Source organism: Anolis carolinensis, chromosome 6, assembly GCF_035594765.1.
Source record: "Anolis carolinensis isolate JA03-04 chromosome 6, rAnoCar3.1.pri, whole genome shotgun sequence".
Lineage (NCBI taxonomy): Eukaryota > Metazoa > Chordata > Lepidosauria > Squamata > Dactyloidae > Anolis > Anolis carolinensis.
In genome coordinates this window covers 66994958-67020663 of record NC_085846.1, presented here as the reverse complement: position 1 = coordinate 67020663, position 25706 = coordinate 66994958, and the positions used below count along the sequence as shown (strand labels likewise).

Sequence of the window (25706 nt, the reverse complement as noted above, 5' to 3'; positions counted from 1 at the left end):
ACAAAATTACACAACTATATGGATTCTTCCAGAACTGCTACTGCTGTTTTTATTGATGTATGCTTTCAGCTTTTGTCCAATTTTTTCAACCCTAAGATTAACCCATCACAGGGTTTCCTTGGCAAAATTTGTTCAGAGGGGGGTTGTGTGTTCGTTCCTCTGTGGCTGAGAGAGAGTGATTTGCCCAACGTTACCAGTGAGTTTCAATGCTCAAATGGCAATTCCAACCTGGTTCCCTAGAATCATAATCCACCGCTCAAACCCACCCCATCATCCTGGCTGTATTTACCTTGTTATATTAAATTCACAAAGGAAATAGCAGCTTCTTTATTACTTTCATAAAATATTTCTACCATTTTTTCTGAATAAGTCTGTACAATCATAGCATGCCCCAAACAGCTAAAGTTACACCTCTTTTCTTATGTTTCATATAAGACTCGGTGCTCATTTGGTTAATTTTGGGGGATGAGATGCAATATCTTTGCGGACAAAAAAGAAGCCTATCTTTTTCTCCTGAGGCTCTTCATTACGTTTAGCAGATCCAGATAATGAGAGAAATATAAGTGGGCCGCCAAAGCTTTTAGAAGCTAGGATGAAAGTGACAGGCAATACTAATGGTTCAGTTTCCCATCCTGAGGACTCCAAGTCAGACTGGTGTGACTCCAGAGGTAATGATTTACAACTATCTTTTTTTCCTTTTCAATTTGCTGCAGATTATAAGAAAGCAGAAGAACAAAACTGAGCAAGTGGAGGCTGGAACTGACTGGCCACAATCCAGAAGCAGCAGTGGCCCAACATCTGTTACTCTCTCAGATCAGAGCATGTTGACTTTCCCGGGGAGTCGTAGGGGATCATACACATTATGGGTAAGTCATAACATGTGTAATTTTGCCATTCAAGCTGCATGGAGAAAGGGGCATGTAGAGACAAGGGACATATGTGGAAGTTGGAAGTTTGAATGATAATAAAACTGGGTTGCATTCCAGAACCCAAATGTTGTTTTGTTCAAAGGGTGATGAGTTCTATCCCAATTTTTCTCATAAACCAATAATGGGAAACAACCAAATAGTGCAGTAGTGCTTAATGGTGAAGAAATTGAGCAGCAGTGGCAGGTTGTGTATTCATATCTGAGGATAAAGAGTTTGTTACTGACAAGAACTCATTAATCTGACTTCTACAAAAATTAGGGGTTTTTTTTGCAAAATACTTCTTTCAGAACTGATATGTTATTCTTGTTTCACTATTCTTTATTTCACTCTCTTTTCTCAGCTTTTCAGGTGTCAATTGAACATTTGATTTAAAATGTTGACTTTTGAAATTTCTTCTTTGCTTGTTTTCACCACATAAATTTAACACTCATAGAGCACCACTTATATATCATATTTAAGACTATTCTCACATCCTTTGGGTTGTTTTCTAAATATAAAGACTGTAGATGCCGCTAGACAATTTCAGAACTGACAAGCAAGAAGAAAAGGTGACATGCTGTAGGAATAAGGGGGGAAAGGGGGAGGGGGAGTGTGTGTTTTAAAAAAACATTTTGTTGCTTATATAGTTCTTTTGTCAACGTATAGGAAGGCAAGTACAGGATGTTTGAATATTATCTTTACAATATTAACTGTATATAGAATGGAAATTGTAATAATAATTTTCAGAGATCCTGTATATTATCATGATAAACCATGCATTGGGGCTCCTGAGGTCATTTTTCAGAATAGGCTGATAAATTATGAACAAAGTCTTGGAGAACTTAATGATCACATTTCAGTGGGAAGCCATAATAACTTATTCTGACATAAAATAGAGAAAAATCATATGTAGGGATTAGTCCTACTTTGACATATTGTAGAGGAGAGAAAGTAATCAAAACACAGTTTTAAAACTATCATTATTTATAGGCCAATAGAAATCTTTAGTAAGTTGTCAATTTCCCATATTCCAGATTGTACATATATTTATTAGCCTTCTTTCTGTCAAACAATAATTCAACACACTGTCAGATACCTTGAGACTTTAACAGCCTGATTAAAAATCTCTCATACTAGGAGAGTGCTTCGTTGAGGTATTTGGCAAGCTATTTTTAGTTATGTGCTCTTCTGTGTGTCTGTGTGCACAAGAGCATATAAAAGTTTGAACCCTGTAGGGTTTTACTGTCAAAGGGGTGTTTGAAAGGAGTATGCTGTGATTTGCTGTGATGGATGCTATTCTGAGTGCAACACATCAAGAGAAGACAAGGATGGGAACCAAAGAGCTTCATAAAACCAGTGCCAAGAACAAGGACAAAGAAATAAAGCAAGGAAAGTGCTATTAAAATACATTGCTAGTTTAAACTATGCACAAAGCAAACTTGTGAGATCAGATTTTCATTAGTGTACCAGGTCTAGTTTGACTTACTAATAAAGACTATAGACTCTTAGCTGCTGGTATACATTAGAGCAACTCTCTTGAACCTGAGATGGCAACAGCTTCTTTCCCATAAATGTATGACTGAGTCTGTGCAGTATTATTGCAGTAGACTGATACACCTTGACAGTCATCTGTGAAATCCTGTGTAGCTTCATTAGATACTTCGTATCTTTTGCTACAGTTCTGAGGTGCCCTGAACTGAGCCCAAGAACTCTCAACAGAGATCCAAATTTCAAGATACAACTGGTGTTTATCAACACAGTAGAATTAATGCAATTTGACACCACTTTATATGCCATTGCTCTATGCTGTGGAATCCTTTGAGGTTTAGTGAGGTACCAGTGTTCTTTAAAAGAGAAGGCTTAAGACCTTGTGAAACTACAGCTCTTGCAATTCCATAGCACTGAGCCATGTCAGTTAAAGTGATGTCAAAATGCATTAATCCTACAGTGTAAGTGTACCCAGGAAAACACTATGGCAATTAAAGTGGCATCAAACTACTATAACTGTAGAGTTCATGTACAGTCTGAAATAAAAGTATTATACAGTTGTTATATAGTCACATTCTGTATCAAAACACAAAGAAAGGAATATACTAATATTGTCTCCTCTGTCTTTAGTTCTCTTTTCCTCACTCAAAAAGGGATTATCATGAATGGCAGAGCTTTCCAAATGCATTGATGCTCTCCTTACATTTGAAGACCCTTTTGTTGTTCTTGTTGATCATGGGGAAAGTAGCTTTATTAGGGGGAAAAGTATTCTATTCAGTCTTCTGATCAGATGCATTGCTCTTCACATGAGAGTAACAGAACTGAGAACTAGATAGGCAGGACTAGCCCATTCCCTTCTTTATGTGCCTAGATGAATACTGTGTGGGTCATAAGTGATCTTACTATTTAGCTTGCCTGTCATATCTGGCTTGATAACCATGAAGATTTTTTCCATATTGATTGATTCAAGCATTACTCCAGATATTCATTGCCTCATTTACCCCCTGCAAAATAATTTGAATAACACATTTCTTCAGTGTTTTGCAGAACATAACAGGTCACCAATCTAAAGCACTTAAAAGCTTTCAGCTGAGAGAGGTTATGTAGAGAAATATAAAATGTTATGAACTGTTTGCATTTGAGAGGTAAATTCTCTTCAAAATTAACATTGCCAGTGCAAATGTCAACTGTGTTTTTAGGCATGGAAAACATCCCCAAAGCATGCATTTATATTTGCTCTTAGAACACAACCTTTTCTTCCAAACTGCTTAGTTTTAAAGATGATTGACGTCAGCATAGCAGGTGTAAGTATTAGCTCGATTATATTGCAGATTATCCAGATCCATTACAATATCTAATTTATTGGTGTTCGTTATAATATGGTTAACATATGTTTTGTAAATATTTCCAGGTTTTAACTGTAGTCCTCTCTGTGTGAATCTTGCACAAAAGTACTTGTCTACTTGCATTAATGATGGTACTTAGCAGAGCTCAAGTCAAAGCCTGCCCATAAGCAGTGTATTTATTCCACACATTTATTTTCTATTGACTGGCCCATTAGATATTTTATGAATAATTATAGGCTGCAAATAATTACATACTAACTTCATTATAAAAACTTTATTAGTTTTGGATGCTCAAGCTGTATTCATTAGTTGTAACTTCACACAACCTGATATAGCACACTAACTTAGCATAAGATGTTCTGTTGAGTAATAGGTCATTTACATTAATGGACATTTTAATGCCATTGACTGTGAAACAGAAAGAAACATCCAGTTAAGCTTGAATTCAGCAACTTTGGAAGTGTGCACACTATGAATTCAAATGGGAATATCTGTAAATGGATAGGAATATGTCTGTTTTGAATACACATTTTTCTAAAAAATCAATTAGTTGCAGGCCTGCTTGATTTCTGTGAAACTAGGAGTGGAACCATTGAGATTACTAATGGTGTAAGATAAAATACAACAAACATACATTTATGTTTATTTAAACTACAGTATATAGCAGGGGTCCCCAAACTTTTTAAACAGGGGGCCAATTCACGGTCCCTCAGACCGTTGGAGGGCCGAACTATAGTGTTTTTTTTAAACTATGAACAAATTCCTATGCACACTGCACATATCTTATTATGAAGTAAAAAAACAAACAAAAAGGGAACAAATACAGCCTCAATGTTAATCATCATCATCATCATCATCATCATCATCAAAATAATAAAGAGGGTTGGAAGAGACCCCTTGGGCCATCTAGTCCAAACCCCTTTTGCTTTTGTGCAACAAAACATAATCAAAGCACCCCTGACAGTCACTCAATAATAATAATAATAATAATAATGGGATCTGCACACATCATCCGAAAATACATGACACAGTCCTAGACACATGGGAAGTGTTCGACTTGTGATTTTGTGATACGAAATCCAACATATCTATCTTGTTTGCTGTGTCATAATATAATAATAATAATAATAATAATAATAATAATAATAATAATAATAATAATACATCACACAGTCCTAGACACTTGGGAAGTGTTCGACTTGTGATTTTGTGATACGAAATCCAACATATCTATCTTGTTTGCTGTGTCATACAATGATAGTAATGATAGTCGAGGAAGGAGTGCACGGCGGCAGCGGCGGGAAAGGAGCGCGCAGGGCGAGCGAGGAGGCAGGGAAGGTGAGTGGCTTTTTCTCCTCGCTCGCCCCGCGCACTCCTCCCTCGACAGCAGCGGCGGCGGGAAAGGAGTGCGCGGGGCGAGCAGGCAAGAAAGGCACTCGCCTTCCCTGCCTCCTCGCTCGCCCTGCGCGCTCCTTCTTCAGCGGCAGCAGCGGGAAAGGAGCGCACAGGGCGAGCGAGGAGGCAGGGAAGGTGAGTGGCTTTGTCTCCTCGCTCGCCCCGCGCACTCCTCCCTCGACAGCAGCGGCGGCGGGAAAGGAGTGCGCGGGGCGAGCAGGCAAGAAAGGCACTCGCCTTCCCTGCCTCCTCGCTCGCCCTGCGCGCTCCTTCTTCAGCGGCAGCAGCGGGAAAGGAGCGCACAGGGCGAGCGAGGAGGCAGGGAAGGTGAGTGGCTTTGTCTCCTCGCTCGCCCCGCGCACTCCTCCCTCGACAGCAGCGGCGGCGGGAAAGGAGTGCGCGGGGCGAGCGAGGCGAGAAAGGCACTCGCCTTCCCTGCCTCCTTGCTCGCCCTGCGCACTCCTTCTTCAGCGGCAGCGGCGGGAAAGGAGAGCGCAGGGCGAGCGAGGAGGCAGGGAAGGTGAGTGGCTTTCTCTCCTCGCTCGCCCCGCGCACTCCTTCCTCGACAGCGGCGGCGGGAAAGGAGTGCGCAGGGCGAGCGAGGCGAGAAAGACACTCAACTTCCCTGCCTCCTCGCTCGCCCTGCATGCTCCTTCCTCGGCGGCAGTGGCAGCAGAAAAGGTGCACGTGGGGCGAGGGAGAAGGGAAAGGGCTTTTCCTCTTTCTCCTTGCCACACACACCTTAATTGGCAGAGGAGGAGGGAGCTACCGCCCCGCGGGCCGGATAAATAGCTCCGACGGGCCGCATGTGGCCCGCGGGCCGTAGTTTGGGGACCCCTGGTATATAGCCTATTCTTCTCTTGTAATGGTGATGTTTATTTTATAGCAATTATAAATAACATTAGTTCAGAACATTGTTACAGAAGCCTTGGTAACACAGAAAAATGAGAAGCCCAGTGTTCCAGGAATATTAATTGATTTATCTGGGGAATCATAGAGTTAGAAGAGATCATGAGAGCCACCCAGTTCAACCATCTGCCATGCAAATGTATCTTCACATCCCTTTTATGTGGAATCATTATGCTTAAAAGGCTTCTTATTTCTAACAGTTTTGAATATTTTCTTTCTCTAAAAATAAGTATTCTGCAACACTTAAGACTTAGTCTTAAGTGTCTTTTTCGGCTGAGACTCCATGGAGTAGAAAGCATGTGCATGAATCCACAAGCTCATCCATGTAGCCAAGGATAAAGGTATATATTTGCCATTGCTTCTAACATGACATTAATCAGTAAAGACATGCTAATTTTCCCTCTCTCTTAGTTGAAACAAACATAAGTGTTGATTCCTGGGACAGTTGTACAATGGTCAGTAAATTTGGGCCAGTTTGAAGCAGAATTTCTCCCGGTCAGCCACAGAGATGGCCTCAGGCACCCTTCCAAGTCCATATTGGTGTTGGCTCAAAATCTATACTTTCCAGCTGGGTTGGGACCACATCAACTCGACTGGACCATCACCTCACCATCTGTCCTGCCATTGCTGCTGTCAAGCAGCCCCAGAACTCCATTTGATCCCATCTGTCATTGGTGTCCTAGTCTGGCATCAGCAGAGGCCCATGCATGATCAGTAAAGGACAAATGCAAGATACTCTACTTAGGCAGGAAAAATGGAATACAAAGATAAAGAATGGGGGACGCCTGGCTTGACAGCAGTACATGTGAAAAACACCTTGGAGTCTTCCAAGTTTAACATGAGCCAGCAATGTGATGTGGCAGCTAAAAAGGCCAATGGGATTTTGGCCTGCATCAATAGGGGTGTAGCGTCTAGATCCAGGGAAGTCATGCTACCCCTCTATTCTGCCTTGGTCAGACCACACCTGGAATACTGTGTCCAATTCTGGGCACTGCAAGTGAAGGGAGATGTTGACAAGCTGGAATGTGTCCAAGGGAGGGCAACTAAAATGATCAACGATCTGGAGAACAAGCCCTATGAGGAGTGGCTTAAAGAGCTGGGCATGTTTAGCCTGCAGAAGAGAAGGCTGAAAGGAGACATGATAGCCATGTATAAATATGTGAGGGGAAATCATAGGGAGGAGGGAGGGAGCTTGTTTTCTACTGTCCTGGAGACTAGGATGCGGAACAATGGCTTTAAACTACAGGAAAGGAGATTCCACCTGAACATCAGGAAAAACTTCCTCACTGTGAGAGCTGTGGTGGAGGCTCTTTCTTTAGAGGCTTTTTAGCAGAGGCTGGATGGCCATCTGTCGGGGGTGCTTTGAATGTGATTTCCTGCCTCTTGCAGGGGGTTGGACTGGATGGCCCATGAGGTCTCTTCCAACTCTATGATTCTATGATTCTAAGAAGGAGGGTGCTGGTGACAGTGGCAAAAAAGACTCTATCTACCTTCTCCTTTTCCTGCATTAATGAGAACAAGAAAAGAAATGGGTGGTGCCCTGTATATATACTGGAGCTGTCCAAATCGTGCTATCCACACTGCTCAAAAGGCTTGGGGTTACATTGAAGTTTGAAGCAAACTCCAGAACATCCCACAACTTTGACTAACATGGGGCTAAATCAGATCAATCCTGTTTAACACACAGTGCTTATCAAACAGAGAGAAACATCATGGGGACAACCAGAAGTGAATTCAAGATGAGTCCATGTTTTAATGCTGTGTAGACAAGCCCCTGGAGATGTTTCATAGAATATTCGTGCAGTGTCATACCCACCTATATGGGTCTAAAGGCCATGCAAAGAAAAGACCACACTACCTGCATCTTTAGCTGCCATATATATAGTCATGAATACATTGATTTCATGTATAAATGACAAGCTTGTATTTTGAATACATTGATTTCATGTATAAATGATAATGTATTTTGATAAACAGGGCAGAATCTTTGAGGTGACTTGGGTGCTTTTTCACAGAGATAAACACTGCCATCTGCCTTATATGCACAGGCTGATTGTCTGTGGCAGCATCTCCTAAACCAGTGGTTCTCAGCCTGTGGGTCCCCAGGTGTCTTGGCCTACAATTCCAAGAAATCCCAGCCAGTTTAGCAGCTGTTAGGATTTCTGGGAATGGAAGGCCAAAATATCTGGGGACACACAGGATGAGAACCACTGCCTTAAACCAATCTGTTCTCCAAACACCCTTGTTGCTGCTGTCTCAGAGAAAGACACAACAAGAACACATGTTTTCAGTTTTAAGCCTGTTTCATGCTTGTGCATTTTTAAAACCCAGCGGTGTGTTTCATCTTGTTAAAGCACTCCTTTGTAGTATTTTACCTTTTTCATGAGCTAGAGGTACATTGCCTGATTATATTGTCTATTCAGATGGATTACTGTCATGAAAAAACGTTTTATATTCTATTTCATAAGTGCCTGAGATTATCCCTCAGCTTTCCATTCTACACTTAATTGGGCCTTTGCCATGATATAGTTCTTCTCAGTATGAAAGGGCCAAAGGCATTGCCATTTGGAAGGCGGGCAGTGATGATGTAGATATATCTCAGATTTTCTCTTGGAAGTGAGGGTGGTCAGATAGCAAGGCTCAGATACTTATACAGCAACAGGACATGATACTTAAAATGGGAGCTAGTTTCTGTCTTGCCTGTTTCTAGCAGCAGCCAGTTGGGAAGTTTTTTGGCAGAAATAACAACATGTGAAGCAAGAATTACCCTTCCATCTTTTCAGAAGGAATTTTTCTTGATCACAATTTCAGACTCTGCTGGCAATTTCCTAGAAACTTTTAGTTTTAGAAATCATGTCTTCACAATCAGATCAGTCCTAAGCAAAAGAGGTGGCCTAAGAACAGAGAATAAACTTTTGGGAGAAGAGCATTGACATATGTCTTAGAAGGCACACAACAAATTAAGTCCTCTGCAAAGGAATTAGAGCAATAACTCCAGATTGCCAGTTTCCTGCAGATTAACCTGCTTATGTCTTTGGACTTTCACCTTTTTTACATCCAGTACTTCTGACTACCTACTTCCATTGCTTGCTGTATTCTATTTCTGCCAGAATGGCAAATAGTACAGCCCATTCTTTGTTGACTTTTTGTTTTGGAATTCATCTTGACAACATGCACCTTCTCCTTTGTACATAACAAGAAATGTCATCAAGCAAAAGTGTGAGAGACAGAAGAACTTAACTGAAGTTCTTCTTTAATAACATCACCAGTCAGCATGCAACAGCTCATTGCTCACAAGATACTTATGTGGTTGATTCCCCTCCCTTTTGAAATAAGAACACGCTTTGCCCGATGAAACTACCTGTTTTTGCTTCTTCTTTTAATTCTGTTTAGCAATTCCCAAGATAATATTATTTTCTTGATTCAAGCAGGTTTACTATAACACTTTGGCTTAGATTATAAATAATACATACAGGAAACCATGTGCTTGCTTCTGCTGCCACCTGCTGAGGTAGGCTTTTCACTGCAGGAAGCAATGGAAATAAATCAGTTGAGAAGGAAAAGATTGGCAGGGTAGGCCAAAAAAATGGGGGGGGGGGTGTTGCTTTAAATGTATTTATGTTACACATTTTGAAAACTATGCTGCAGTTATAATACTTGCAATACTTTATTTTAAAATTGATTAAATGTAGGCTTTGACCACCTTGGTTGACAGTTTACACTGGGAACTGAACAGGATGAATGTGTTCATGTTGGTTCTTATCGAACACTTGGTGACTATTAATGTCATTGACCATAGGATCCTTCTGGGTGTTAGTATGAGATTTGGAAGAAAACAAGGTTAATCATCATAGTTGGAGAATAAAAGAGACACTCTTCTATTACTCCTGACAAACTGAATAGTTGAAGGAAATGTAATCACGAGACCAAAGGTTCCAGGTAACTCCTGGACAAAACACTGACCAAATGTAGCCTTTTCTACTGAATTGCATTGCCTAATTCTACAAATGCCTCTTAACATTATCTTTCATATTTTCCCTCCTACTATATCAAGCCGTAACTAAATCTGCCCAGTAGTATTTCAATGCTAAGACAACTGAATCATTCTGTTTCATAATGAAATATGCACTTCATACATATTATGAGCATATTTAAAATTAAAATATATAGTGGCAGGTTCATTCTATATAGGCACATGGGAGTAAAATCCAGAGTTGAAAGTTAAACCACAGATAGTTGCCATACAAAACCAAGTATGAAATATAAAACCCTGTTGTGTTTGCCTTATTTGAGTAGTGCCTTTGTTGTGATGGAATTTAAATATAGTAGATAAAATATTTAAAAAGATCAATGTAGTAGTCAATCCAGTGAGTGGTGAGAAATGTAATACCATTTCTAGCCTTTTTAAATGCCTTTTTAAAATTTTTATTTTTGGGGTATGGCTTATATTGCGCAAATGCTTAGAAATCCTTCTACAGCTTATTTTATGGGTATGTCTTATTTCTGGGAAACACTGTATATATGGTAGGCTAAAGATGCAGGTAGTGCAGTCTTGTCCATGGCCTTTAAACCCATACAGACATTCTTCTGGTTGTATTTTAGTACAATGATGAACTTAATTGAGATACTTAGTATTGGTACTCCTACTTAAAAGGTAAAAGGGGAGGCTAAATTCCCAGTCTGTCTTTTTTTGAAGAATCACACAATCCAGTTCTCCTGGAGTTTATTACTTCAGGGTGTTAATGGCATAAAGTGTGTTTGTGTTCTCTTGTGTTTTAGAAGCTTGATGTACAACAAAAACAAATATATCAGTTAAAGATTATATACCATTACTCTCCCTAGAACCTGAAAGAGCATGTGTTTTAAACAGAAAAGAGGTTTTGAAATAGAATGGCTTTCACTTCAGTCATATGGAAATCACTCTCACCTGTCTTTCGAAGTGGTCTCCCAGGAGGTTTGCACAATGGGATTCTTCTGAACATTCAGAAGAGTCCTTAATTGGATACAGTATTTTTATTCTTTCTTCTCCTGGCTGGCAACCTGTTGGCACAACGCTTTTATCTATATATAGCACTTAGAACCTCTTGTGTACTTTTACAAATATTTAATGATGACAATGAAAATTGGTGGTGCCCCTACACTGAATCTGTTAATTACAGTTAACTATGTTAATCAGAAGACATTTTGTTAGAAACCTGTCTTTTTCCTATTATACAAAGCAAAAGATTATTTTAATCAAAATCTAGCAGCCCATATTTTTACTGGGACTAAAACATTATTTAAAAAGGCACAACTAGTGTATATCTGCCGTCTGAAGGCGATGCTCAACTCCGGCCATGGGGAGGTACTCTTGTTCCATGCCGAGGAGCCTGTTGCCAATATACTTTCTCTGATCGTTGCTGGCATGTCTGCATGGAGCGCCCTTTTACCTCTCCACCAAGGCGGTACCTATTGATCTACTCACATTACATGCTTTCGAACTGCTAGGTAGGCAAAAGCTAGGTCTGACAGCTGGGAGCTCACCTTGACCTGCGGCTTCAAACTGCTAACCCTCCAGTCAGCAGAATTCCTGCAGCTTTCAGTTTTAACCACTCTGCTACTGTGGCCCCTTATAAATAAAGTGGGATCAGAGTGTCATAATTGTGTAAGAGGCCCAGGATACTGTTCTTAAAAGGACTATGCATACTGCCTGGAGACTATGCCTTAGGAAAGTAAGGCTGTTTCTCTTAGCTCAGTATAAAGCATCAGGAAAATAAACATGTAGAGCTTGTTAGTCACAATACAATGACAGCAAATACACACAGCTCACTTTTTTATATAGGTAACAGATCCCTTTGTGATGAAATAATGCAGTAATCTGTTTTTCTGACATTCTTAAGTAAGATTGAGAAGATACAATTGGATGTAGATAAAATAAAATTATAGGGAAGACTACTTATATCTATCCATTTTATTGGCATAATTAACTGGTCTTGAGTATTATAGAAATCCTCCAGGGAGTTCAATGGAAGATAAGACAAGAAGAGGATCATGTTGGTATATACTGAGGGGGAAAAGTACACTGTTTTGTTCTATGCAGCTTTATAGTACAGACCTAAGACACAGAGTTTTCTTGATTACCATCTTCTTTCTGTTATCTGGGTAAATATAAATTAATGCGAATCTGACCACAGTGGTATGATTTTTATATAATCATAACATTTTATATAAGTTATGTTTTGTGTAGAAATTTCTGAGGATATGTTGCGAATTGCAGTTCTAGTTGGATTTTCTCCATTTTCCTCAACCCCCATCAATATGCCTGCAGCTTCTTACATCATGTTCATAATTACTTGGTGAATTAATATAGCCAAATAAAAGAACACTGAGGAACTTAGATAATTAACCTCATGCAGTGTGAGAAAATCCTTGATGAGCCTTGAGGAAGAGAGAAGGATGTGTCAGGGTGCTGCATGCTGGTGATCAGGATAAACAACTATGTACTTCATTTGGTTTTTAGAAATACTGGCAGACAGACCCACATACAACCTTAAGGAAATTCCTTATCAGGCTTGAAAAACAAAAAAAGGATGAACCTGGTTTTTGTTAACTCCAAGATCCCCCCCCCCCTTTAATCACTATTATTTATGTCGAGGCTTCTTAAACGTTTCCAAACATGACCTCTTTCTGCCTAATAATTTTTTTCATGACCCTAGGTATATAAATAAGTATAAATCGATCATTTACTGATTAAGGTAAATCAGCATTTGCAAAGCTTGTTAAACAGACTGATTTTCCTTTTTTGAAGTGCAGTTGAAGCAATTTTTGCAGATACTACTGTAAGTATGGCATGTCATTGCTAACAGATTTGTGTAAATATCTAGGTGGTGTTCAACAACTTTTTAGTGTTGCCAATTTTTATGACCCCCAACACTGAGCTAAGTGGATTTCGTTTGGAGTTGGGACCCACGGTTGTCTATGTAACAATCTGATTTTGGTTGCAACTTGCTGTAGAGTGCTACATAGAAGGCAGGGGGAATTGCTGACTCTCCAAAGGTCCTAGCTGCTAGTAGCCAGCATAATCAATGATAACGAAAGTACCGTATAGACCAAAACAACTAGGATCCCTATATGTCCTCCACATATGACTTCCTGCCTTTCTCAATGGGACTGGCAATATGTAGATAACAAAATTCACATTTTAAAATTGGACTAGTGATATTATATTAATAATTCTTCCTATTGAGCGATCTTTACCTCTTTATCAAAGTATTGCTTTTGCAGGTAATTAACCTTGGATATTTCCATTGTTGTCTTCTGCTAATGAAGTTGTTCTCTATGCTTTTCTGTAACAGAGGTCACAGTCGGCATTCTCACTGACTACCGAAGAAGCCTCAAGCAGAGATGTGGACCTTGCCTCTTCTGTGTCTGAGTCTCTCTGGAAACAACCAAAAGCCCCAGTCAGGTCCCAAAAAGACCACAGGCTGTCTGCATTGCCCAGCTGGAAGAGTGTGGATCGATTAAATGAACCAAGTAAAAGATAGTAATACCTCCCCAATACTGCTTAATTCTGTAAAAAATAATCTAGGTCTGTAGAGTGAATCAAGGGAGGGAAAGAAGTTAAGGCATGGTACCATCACAAAGTAATGGAAAATTATCTGGTTTTGAAACATCTGAACTATTTTTGACTGAGCAGAGATGGGGAGCATTTCTGCAAATGATTCTGACTTTCATTTTTGTCAAACTTTGCGTTCAGTGTGCAAATATTTTCTCCAGTACCAACTACCGTACACAATTAAAGTACCTGATTCATACATACAAAGTATAAAGTATTCATAAACCAATTGAAGAAATTGCTGAGATTCTGGTAGTGCCTGACCCTGAGTATAGTGAGGGAGAAAGCATTGCTGCCCAACTTCCCCTGTTCTTCTGAATGAGAACACAGGAAGTTCTCCGGGAAGCATCGTAGCATGATGCCAGAACGCTTCTTCTATGGAGCCTCGCCATAAATAGCCTTACGTCGTGTGATGGTATCCGGCAGGCTCTGTTGAGGAAGCATCCTGAAAGCATCCCTTTCTCCATGTGGTGAAGTGGTACAGCAGAAAATGGGGTTTGAACAGAATATATTTTGTACAAAATTACTGTCTCTGCAAAAGTAGTTTCTGTTTTTCTTTGTAAAGCTAAACACACGCAGGTGCATTCATGCAAGGAGCACAACAGCACAGACTTGATTGATTCCTAAGGTCTAAACCTGTTGTTTATCATGGTTGGAACAGACCCATTCAATCAATGAAAATTACCTAAGTGTTCATTCACCAAGTCCCCATTGATTAAATTTATGTACCACAATTGGATTGTGGTTTTAGCCATGCAATGGCAGTACTTTTACTAGAAGGTGGGAACTATTGCATCTGTCAAATGAACAACAACAACAAACCCTCTCAAAAACAGATAAAGTTTCTCAGAGATCAGACCTTCCTCCAAACAAAATCTTAAAACCATCAATGCTATGGTTTTTTTAGAAGAACAGTTTTAAGATCTCCTTTACCACATAGGAATAAAACAAAATAGGAATTCCATCTCAGTACCAAACAGATTAAGCTCCTTCCCCAAACAAATAATCCTGTTAAACTGGTATCAAATGATCTACTTTGTATGTCGGGAAACCTTATTATTGCTTATAATTAGTTGCAAGAGTTACAGATCCTGTAGAAAGAAAACATGAAAGCATCCATGTGCACACACTAGCCCACATTCAACTCAGGTACACACATGTACACTTACTTCCATGACTATAAAATGTTCCTGGTCTTTTTTCTAATTTACTGATTGTGTTCCATCTGTGTGGGGGTTCTTGGTTGTCAGAACCCTGGCTGCTGGGCACCAAAAACCATACACGGAGGCCAATCTCTATCTAATATCTTTATTAAGGAAATATATAAAAGCAATAAAAACAAGTGAAGAATATAGTTCAGAAGCAGACCTTTCAAATGAGGTCAAATATAGTCCAAAAATGTATTGTCCAATAATTGATATTAGAGTTCAAAGTTTTAATCCACTTGACCGAAACACACACTTTGCCAAGCAATAGTGTGGGGAAATGTCAGAGTCTTAGAGTCCAATGAAGCTTGATAACAAGGCTGGAAATAAACTTGATTCTTGGCTAGGTCCGTGACCAGGAACAGGGCAAAACCTGAAGCGTGGAGCGTCCGTGGAACAGGGCAAAACATGAAACATGAAGCGTCCGTGGTTACACAGCAAGGCCAGGCAAAGGCTTGGAAGCTTGATCCGGGAAGCAAGGAACTGGGGTTACGAAGTCCACACACGATCTCTCTCCTGAAGCTGATCAATTGACTCCGCAAAGAATCTCCCGTGTCAACCACCTATATTGGGTCTCGTTTCCCGCCAACAAATCTCTTTCCCTAGAGAACAAGAAACGAAACCCAACTCTGTCCAGATGCAAGACTCCTTAGATTTTCCCAAGGGAAGCAGGCCTAATCAGTCTGTTGTTTGGCTGCAATCCGCAAACTCCTCCGCTGGGCTTCTCTGACTCCTCTGTCTTTAGAATAAAATTATTTCCTGGGAAACGGAGGGGAGTTCTGCCCAAGGCCTGTTTTACTGAATTCTTGAGGGCAAACATCAATATCCGGCAGGTGAAGAGACTCAAGCTCTTGTTGAACCGGCGAAAACCCCATGTTTTCGTCTTCATCTGTCACAATAGTACTAGGAACAGGACTACAGGGCCCATGAGGCATCACACTGGTAGACACTGATTATCTAGATCCGGCGCAGTTTGACTTTAGGCTGGGACATGGAACTGAAACAGCCTTGGTCACCTTAGTAGATGATCTATGGCAGTAACTAGACAGAGGGAGTGTGTCCCTGTTGGTTCGCCTGGACCTTTCAGTAGCCTTCAATACAGTTGACCACGGTATCCTTCTGGGATGCCTCATGAGAATGGGGCTTGGAGGCACTGTTCTACAATGGCTCCAATCCTTCCTGGAGGGCCGGTCCCAGGAGGTGTTGTTGGGGGACACCTGCTCGGCCTGCAACCATTGTCTTGTGGGGTCATGCAGGGTTCAGTACTGTCCCTCCATGCTGTTTAACATCTACATGAAGCCATTGGGAGAGATCATCTGGAGTACAATGTCATCTGTATGCAGATGATGTCCAACTCATGTCACTCCTTTCCACCTGTTACTAAGAAGGCTATTCAGGTCCTGAACCGGTGCTTAGCAGCTGTGTCGGACTGGATCAGGGCGAACAAATTGAAATTGAATCCAGACAAGACAGAAGTCCTCCTGGTCAGTCGAAAGGCCAAACACGGCATAGGGTTATGGCCTGTGCTGGATGGGGTTACACTCCCCCTGAAGACACAGGTTCGCATCTTGGGAGTGATCCTAGCTTCATTGTTGAGCCTGGAACCCCAGGTCTTGGTGGTGAATAGGGGAGTTTTTGCACAATTAAAACTTGTGTGTCAGTTGCACCCATACCTTGGGAAGTCTGACATTGGGTTACCTTTGAAGATTTTTCGGAAGTTTCAATTAGTTCAACCGGCGGCAGCCAGATTGCTCACCGGAGCGGGGTACAGGGAGCACACAACCCTCCTGTTATGCCAGCTACACTGGCTGCCAGTCTGCTACCGAGCACAATTCAAAGTGCTATATTTAGTCTATAAATCCCTAAACAGTTCTGGCTCAGCTTACTTGTCCAGACATATCTCCCTCTATGATCCACCTTGAAGGATAAGATCATTGGAGGGAGGCCCTGCTCTCAATCCCACCACCCTCGCAAGCACGATTGGTGGGGTCGAGAGACAGGGCCTTCTCAGTGGTGCCCCCCCATCTGTGGAATTGCCTCCCTAATGAAATCAGGTCGGCCCTGTGTAATTTTAAATGGATGTTTTTATAATTGATGTTTTAACTGTAATTGTTATTATAATTGTGTTTGGCATCTAATGGTTACTGGTTGTGAGGCTGCCCTGAGTTATTATCATTAACATCACTTTTATTTACCCAAATGTAATATAAAATGGCTCAATGTAGTGAATGTACACAAGACTATTTAAGGTTTTGACGGGTACAGGTTAATTACTATTCTTTAAGTCTTTTGTCTTTTGTCAATCTAAATTGAAAGGAGACTTAGTCAATATTAGAGAATCAGTAAGACAAGATAATCATGATTAAACTCTGTTTAGAGCCAGGATAATGCAATGGTTTGAGTGTTGGATTAGGAATTCAAAAGACCAGGGTTCAGATATATGTTCGCACCGACTGGATGACATTGGGAAAGCCATACATTCTCATCCTCAGAGGAGGGCAGTGGCATCTTGTTAAGAAAACAACAAATGAAAGTCAGTTCTACAATAGTAGTATGAATTTCACTTGATCCACCAAAGGTGATCCATGATTAGCAACAATTTCACAAGGATCTCTTCTTTGTCAGTGTCCAAGAAGATGGTCCTTGATCCAACTTCATGCAGTGTCAGATGCCAACAGTAGTTTGCCCTACCAGTTGTGGAAACAGCAGAAAATGTGCCTTCACTGCAAGAAGTATAAAACCTAATCATGAATATGTGTATGGCTCCATATCTAGACATTGGGAAATCATGAATGGGCACAGATTCCAACCCATTAACATTGAATATATACAGTGTGATGACAACTCATTACCACCACTATTATCATATAAAACTTGAAAAAAACAGTTCATATAGGATTTGTCACTTACTTCAAAATTTGCTGCCCCATTGTCCTAGAAACATATTATAACTAAAAGAACAACCCAATTTGGGACTTACTGCATCAAACCAGTTAGTCCATGTGCTGGTTATATGATGCATGATGCCAGTTGTATAAATGTCCCTCCTCTGCTAATATTATATAACAAAAGATAGCTAATTCCCTGGGTTTTTGTTTTTGTTTTTTTGCTAAATAAGAAATATATCAGTTTCAAGTATAATAATGAGGTTTTTTTTGGAAATAATAAAATGCACTAATAATGAAAGTGGATTTTTCTTGTTTTTCCTTAGCTTTCCCTCCTGTTTTAGAAAGTACTGATGGAAATTGGGTGGCCTTGCAAAATGTCACGTTGCCTCATCCTCGAATGCTTGCCAAACCAAAGAGCCAAGTATTCAGAGTTTTGGAAAATGAATCTAATGTTGTGTCTGCTTATGATGAGATGGGCTCAGAAAGCGAAGATGACTATGATTGGAATGTGGCTTTGAACAAACTACGCCGGAGGCCCAAGCATCTGTCAAACTCTGCCGATTCCCCGTGCAATACTGAGTGGGCTTATGGAAATGAACTGCACCAGCCAATGACCTCGCCTTCATCAGGACTATTTGCCAATGAGACAATGTGCTCTGATTCCGAAACATCATCCATCAATTCTTCAAGGGAGGCTAGGGGAACTAGCCTTCCTCCTTGGATACAAAGGAGAACTTGTAACAATAAGTCTCGAGAGGATAAAGCACAATTACATGGAGAGCTAGATGTAAACTTCAATCCACAGACTACCAGTTTAGATTATTCAGACAGCAGTGAGAGCGAGGAAGCCTATCACGACTTAGAAAAGAGATCAAAGAGGTGGAAGAAAAGCAAGGCTATCTCTGAAGATTTATGTAGAGGCAAAAATCGCACAAAAACACACAAGAAGACTTTGAGCACAAGTCAGGTAATAAAAGATAAACACAATATAATATCTTCAAAATAGTATCAATTTTCTGGTCTGATGTAGAAGGACAACAGAGTTGTAAGTATGGTCAATGGTGTCCCATCCTATTAATCCACATCACACACATTTTACATGATTGAAGTTGCAATTCCACAGATAGTTTTCCTGAAGGTGCTAAACCAATCTTACCCGAAATCACCATAATCATCACCATCATCATCTTTATTTTTATCCTGCCCCATCTCCCTAAGGGGACTCACAATTTGGAGTCGTAAAAGTTACAGAATCCATACCAAGATGTGCCCTGGGGACAATATGTTGGAAAGAAGGGTGCTAATCTCATATTTTTTGTATAGTAGAATATGCCACTGCAGGGGGAAAAACTGCATTCTAATTTGCATATTATATTTTAGTAATCCTACAAAACAAGTCATACAGTCTGATTTCCTGGTGGTGCTAAGTGGTGCTGGCGAGTCTTAGTGATTTTGCTCTTTACTCACACCCTTAAAATGGGTTGTATGGAAACAGGTCTAGAAACAGAATGCTCTTCCTGCTCTTGGTAACCAAGGTGGCATAGAAGTGGAACAGCTATTCATATTCAGCTGAATAGATAGCTAACAAATAATAAAAACTTAGCTGTGTAAGGGAAAATTGGAATGTCATGTTTTTGAAGAATAGAAGATGTTATTTGTGAGGTAAAGAAAAAATTACATTTGTGTGCTGTGTAGACATTGGCAAAAGCCACATCCTTTTTCAACAAATAATTAATGGAATCAAATTAAATTGGCTTCACAAATATTAAGATATGTTTTGTTTACTTGCATGTCTCCATTATTATTTGTCCCTTCATCAGCCACTTAATTCAGCCACATCAAACAAGGAATATAGATTTCCTTCACTTGGACAGAACTGGGCAAGTTACCCTTAAATGAATAAATGTAATGAGGTCTCTACCATCTGTAACTAAACAATAGTAGGATGTCATTATATTTATTCTTCTTGAAAATCTTTCCATCCTCTGCCTTTGAATTACCACTTTATCACATTCATTAAATACTACTGAGCCACCCACTTAAGAAACGGCAGCCTCCTGTTTTTATCACATGACATAGGTGTCAAATGTAGGGTAGAGATATCTTGGTGTTTTAAAAGCATTGCAAAGAATTATCTTTTCAGATACTTTCTAAGCTGGTTGTCAAGTGACTTTTTTTTTGCAAATTATCCGGATAGAGATGGGCAAAATGGCCAATTTTTTCATGTGATGATTTTCGTCGTTCCCAGCTTTAAAATGATACAGTTACATGATTTGTGAGAGGAGCTGAAATGCCCCTTTGAGGAAAAGCTCCACCATTACGTTTTGCTCACAGAGGAGGGAAGATCAGCAGTATGTTGTCTTCCTTTCTGTCTCATGCACTTCCTGGGGGTCTTCCTTCCTTCCTTCTGTGTGTTGTGTGTGCCATGTGTTCCCTCTTCCTCCTCAACTTTCCCTTCTTCCTTCCTTTCCAACACGAGGAAGGAGAGAGAAAGAGAGGAGGATTGCTGAATAAAATTGATAGTTTGCTAGTGTGTGATGGAATTAGGAAAATGATCCATTTAATTTCAAAACAGAGCATGCCTGAGCTGTATGGTAAACCACTCTTCCAAGCACTTGACATGTTCAGTGGGATGAAGTCTTTAGACAGATATTGGTATCTGATTGGTAGCTGATTATAATGGTTATTTTCTCCAACACTCAATTCAGATACTTCATTCCCCTATCACCAACTCCTTTAAACCAAGTGATCCATGTGCATGCGCATTTGCAGCCACCATATCTTGTCCCTGCACAACCTGATTCTGAAGCAATCTGTAACCGTAAAGACAGACGCCCATGGCCAGGCTTTGCTTTAATCTCCCATGCACTTCCTGACAAGGGCCATTGTGTCCAGAGTCACCTTTTTCCTCCACGCCTGGCTTGAGGTATCCTTGGAGCTAAGGGAGGGACATGTAGATGAAGAAATCAACTGTAGCATTTCTCAAGTCGGCCCACCCATAATGGCTTGGCTGGAAGAGGACCTCAGCCAGCCAAGCTTAGAAGAGTTTGTTGATTCTGGGTGTTGGGAGATCCATACTGGGTGTCACCTTTTTCTCTGGCAGCAATATATGAATATGAAGCAGCCACTGGCTGCTGCTTGTCATCATCAATTTTTTTCTGAATTTCATGGGTGATGTCTGGGGCATTTCTACATGTGAGTAGCCTGACACTCAAACCACTTTCCTTGATTAGTCTGATACTATAGAATTCTACTACCTGTGTGCAATTTGATTCGGTAGCCATTTCTTATACTCTCTCTCTAGCCATGTCTGAAATGAACTTACCATTGCCATGTGCTTGGTCTACACACCAAAGTAGATGAGACCTTAAATATGCTTTTTAAATAGTGCAGGATTTTTTTTTACTGTTACAGTTAATAGACTCACAGCAGATTGTGGAGGGGAAATATAAATCTTTTCTTCCCCAGGAAAATCCCTTCTCTGAAAATCGTACTCACTTCAGAAGGATTTTCTCCGAATCCACAGAAAGGAAGCATAGGCTCAAATAATCCTTCTCATCCTACCATGTTCCAAATACTTTTTGCATTTTAGCTAACCCTATTTGTATTTTTGAGAACTTGCATGTTAGATGCAAATATGCATTTAAGAACATCATGAAGTTTGGCGCCTAAAAACCCTTCCCAGCTAGAAGAAACAGGGGAAGGGGGCAGCACTATAAAGCTAACTACTACATAGAGTAGCTGGCTTGCCACTCAAGCGTTCAGCTGGAGTAATTGCAATTCATCATTGGTGAGCAATTAATACAGTTCTTTTTAAATTATTTAAATACATGTGCATTTCAAATTATTTGCTCTTAGCACTGCAAGTAGGTTACAATATTCAAGCCAGACAGCGTAGTAGTGAAATAAAATAACTTACAGCCATCCACATAGCAAGCTTAGCATGGAATACAGGATTTCCATTGTAAATATCACAGTTTTTCTTAATTGCTTGTACATCTTGGTGAGGTCTGGGTTCATTATGCTGTTATTTTCTAAAGCACTGTGTGTCCAACAGGAAGGTTGAAGGGAATGAGAACATGTTTTCTAATAAAGCTTATCCTAAGTGATGAACTATAGTGGAATTATGTCTTATCAGTTATCTCAAAGTATATTAGTAAAATTGCTAAGATACAAATAGGATTTCTTTCCCCTGCTTCCACTAGGTGGTGTCTTTGCTTAATTTGCTGGCCAGGAAAGAATCCAATTTAAAACTGCAAATCAACTTGCAGCCTATATTTTATAAACAATGATCAGAACACTACCAAGCTCTTTAAAAACTATTGTGTGTGCATAGGAATGCTGTTACTAGAAAATAGAAAATTTCAACAGAAACTGTTTTAATTCAAGTGTACATTTTATTCTGATGCTATTAAAGCTGAATTAAAAGATATGAACAGCTTTAAAACATTATATGAAAATTACTATTGATGGTGCCTGGAATGGGTAGAACTTCTTACCCATGCCAGGTGGGTCCAGGATATGCCATCAATTGACAGAAGGAATCTGTTCATAGAATGTGCCTTAGCTCAATTGAAGGAGAAAGCCCATCCTCCCAGGCTTCAGAAATCATGCCACTAATGTTACCTGTGGTGTCACACTGACTATACACCTTGGATGTTATATTTGGAAATCACTCAACATCTATTTTGCTGCAATTCTTTAAATTCAGCCTTGCTATTACTTCTGTCTTTGTTTCCTCTTGCTTTTGGAGATTGTATTTTACTTCTGCACTGAAATTTGCACTTTCAAATCTCATTGCACAAATTCAAAAATTAGGAACAATGTATCTAAATTATGCAAATTTCATTGGTACTGTTCCACTATCTGGGAGGAGGCCACGAGGGAGCGCTAGAGAGAAGGATAGTCCATTTTACGGGGGGGGGGGGGTGTTGAAGAAAGAAATCGATTTGCCCCGTCTTTGCTGGTAATTGCCCCTCCCCATTTCCCATGTCATCAGCAAGTGTTGTTTCCACTACAGGGACATGGGGGGGGGGGGGGGGAGACAGGAAAATGGAGAAATTGTTGTCCTCCTTCAACCCACCTTCCACCCCCATAAAATGGACTATCCTTCTCTCTCCAGTGCCCCCTTGTGACCTCCTCCCAGTTTATGAAACAGTACTGTTTAATCAATTTACTTTAGCTCTCATCAGAAGTGGAATTTGAGTCCAGGGCCCCATCTACACTGCCATAAATGCATTAAACTGCATTATATGAATCTACACTGCCAGTGCAAAGACCCCAGCTCTTAGCAAGGCCATTGTGACTCTTTTTGGAGGTAGTTTTTTATTAACTTGTTGAAGAAGCAGGGAATGAATTGGCAATTGTTAAAAGAGAAAGCTATTTCCCATTTTGACTTAGAGATAAACTGATGTACAATGCACTCAACATGTCTCAGCGTAGCACACAAGATTTACACAGATAACAACAGTAATGTTCTTGTCATTGAAAATTGGATATGTACCATATCACATAGTGCTCAAAAGCTGCAGTTCAAGATCAAACATGGAGCTGAGGGTTGTTATAATCTGGAGAGAATGGATTTGTCTAAAGCACATACTGTTTAGCAATGGTAATCTATTTCCCCTTATGTATCTGTGCTGGAATCATCAAAGTCATACTTATAATGATCTCCTGCAGTGTAGAGCAGCTTTTCTATGTACAATTTGTTTTTTTTATTGTTTTATCCTGTTTATTTGCTTTATTCTAATCTTTTATTTCTAATTATATAAGGCATCTGAGGATTTATCAGAAACTGACATAAGCAGTGAAGATCAACAGCATCAAACCATGGCAGATCCTTTGGAAGAAAAGCTAAAGTCAAGGTTATATGAATTGGCTGCAAAAATGAGTGACAGCAGGGAAACCTCTTCAGAGGAGCAAGTGTCAGAACCCAGAACAGAATCTGAGAATCAGAAATCCTGTATATCTTCAGAAGATAGTGGTAAACGTGTTCAAGATGAGTTAAAGAAGGTAAGTCTACTTGGTAGACAAACAGTTGGCAAATATCATATTCAGGACCTTTTCCCACATTGTGATTTACATTAAGCCATTTTTGTTATTGAACTTGTAATGTCAGAATGATATAAAAACAAGAGCCACTGCAATATATATCATTTAGAGTGTTGGGAGATCCCAAAAAAGTCATGATATCCACCAAGTGACCTTAGAGCAGTCACCTTCTTTCTGTCTACCTCACAGGGAACTTGGGATGATTAAAAGGAAGAGGTGGAGATCTATGTACACTATTTTCTATCATGAGGGATAGAGTTGGCTGAAAATGTAATTAAAATAGATAGAATAATTAATGACTTCGCAAAAGTTTACATTGGAATAGTCAATCGACATCACCCTCTGTCTCAAATTAGTCACTGGTGATCATCTTTGTCACATATACAAGAAACAACTTGAAACAACAGGAGCAGGTAATTTCAGTACTGTCAAAAGAGATATGAATGGCAGGAACATAGACAAATGGGACAAGGAGAAGGCTGCTTAACTGTAATTTACTTCATCAGATTATGTAGTCACAACTGTGGATGATGAAGACGTTTTGACCAATGCCAAGGACAAGATAACCCAATTACATAATTGACTGGAATGGCAGTTAGATTTACATTTAACACTGGGACATCTTCGCCATATATGGGGACAGCAGTCTAGGTGGTCGACACACAAATCTCTGTCTTTGGAGAGAGGGGAATAGTTGGATAGCTGTCACACTTCACCCTGCCCAATTGAAGGGACAGTTGTGGTCACCTTACAGCAAGATGTAATATGTCTCTATGCTCTCCCTTGCATCTGTCAACAGCATGGAGTTTCAAAGTGTAGTATTGGTAGTCCATACGATGATGAGCATGTAGCTTTTAAAAGCTGAGTTCAAGATAGTCATTCTTTTGTTTGACATCCTCGTGTTAATATGTCCTTCAAGTATCTTGTATGGGAATGTGTGTATTTTATTGATTATTTTAGCTCAATGCCTGCCTTGCTAAAAGTTCATTGAGGACAACAGAGTTTCCATCTCAACAAGCATGTATATAATGCTTAACACCTTAGAATAGAATATGTCAATTCACATTTCCTCTGTGGGGAAAAATCATTTTATATATCTTTACATTGTTGTATCAATTTTATTAAATAACCTTTTAGTATTGTATAGGTAGTTCCCTAGTTACAAACACCTGACTTACAAACGACCCATAGTTAAGAAATAGGGTGAGACAACGAAGTGAGAGAAATCTACTCCTAAGAAGGGAAATTCACTCCTGGAAGGGTTTTCATGGGGAAAAGGTGGTCTCCACTGAAGCTTTCTCGTCATTCCTTGTTTCTACACCAAGCCAAATTTTTCCAAATCCAATTCTCACAGGGACAGAAAGTAAGGTGAAATCTTCTGATCAAGAGCAAAGACAGCAAAAGAAACACTACAATGTTGTTAACTCTTCCCTATGCTATCCAAAGCGTGTGTGTGTGTGTGTGTGTGTGTTTGTGTGTATGGCTGGAGTTACATACAAATTCAACTTAATAACAAACCTGCAGAACTTACCTTGTTCATAACTTAAGGACTGCCTAAGCAGCCAAGTTATGATTAACCTCTCTTCATTTTTCTAAGGAACTCATAGTTCCATGTATATAACTCTTACCTGTTCTGTCTCTAAGACTCGGCACCATTTTTAGCTTGACATTCTGTTTTGTGTACCAAACCTTTGTGATTCTGTGTTCATCAACATTTACTCTTATAACATTTTGACAAGGCTTGCTTCACTTTGCATTTACAAGCCTATAAATACTAAACTCTGTTGAATTAAAAAAATAGCTCTGCATAGTGTATGTAACTGAAGCAGTATTGCAGCAAGTCAGCAAAGCTGGTGACAGAAGTTTGCAGTTAGCAACAGAGATCTTTTATAAAACCGGTGAATTATTTTGCAGGAGTGTCC

General features: G+C 39.9%; 1 protein-coding gene across 4 annotated transcripts in view; it reads left to right on the top strand.

Annotated features, from left to right (window-relative positions):
• myrip (myosin VIIA and Rab interacting protein) overlaps positions 1 to 25706 on the top strand; it is a 196546-nt gene that overhangs the window by 143257 nt on the left and 27583 nt on the right. For all 4 annotated transcript variants that reach the window (XM_008115546.3, XM_008115547.3, XM_062957474.1 and 1 more), the window contains 4 exons: positions 714 to 866; positions 13381 to 13558; positions 18057 to 18700; positions 23506 to 23745. In XM_008115546.3, the coding sequence (XP_008113753.1) occupies positions 714 to 866; positions 13381 to 13558; positions 18057 to 18700; positions 23506 to 23745 (1215 nt within the window). The remainder of the gene's footprint in view (positions 1 to 713; positions 867 to 13380; positions 13559 to 18056; positions 18701 to 23505; positions 23746 to 25706) is intronic.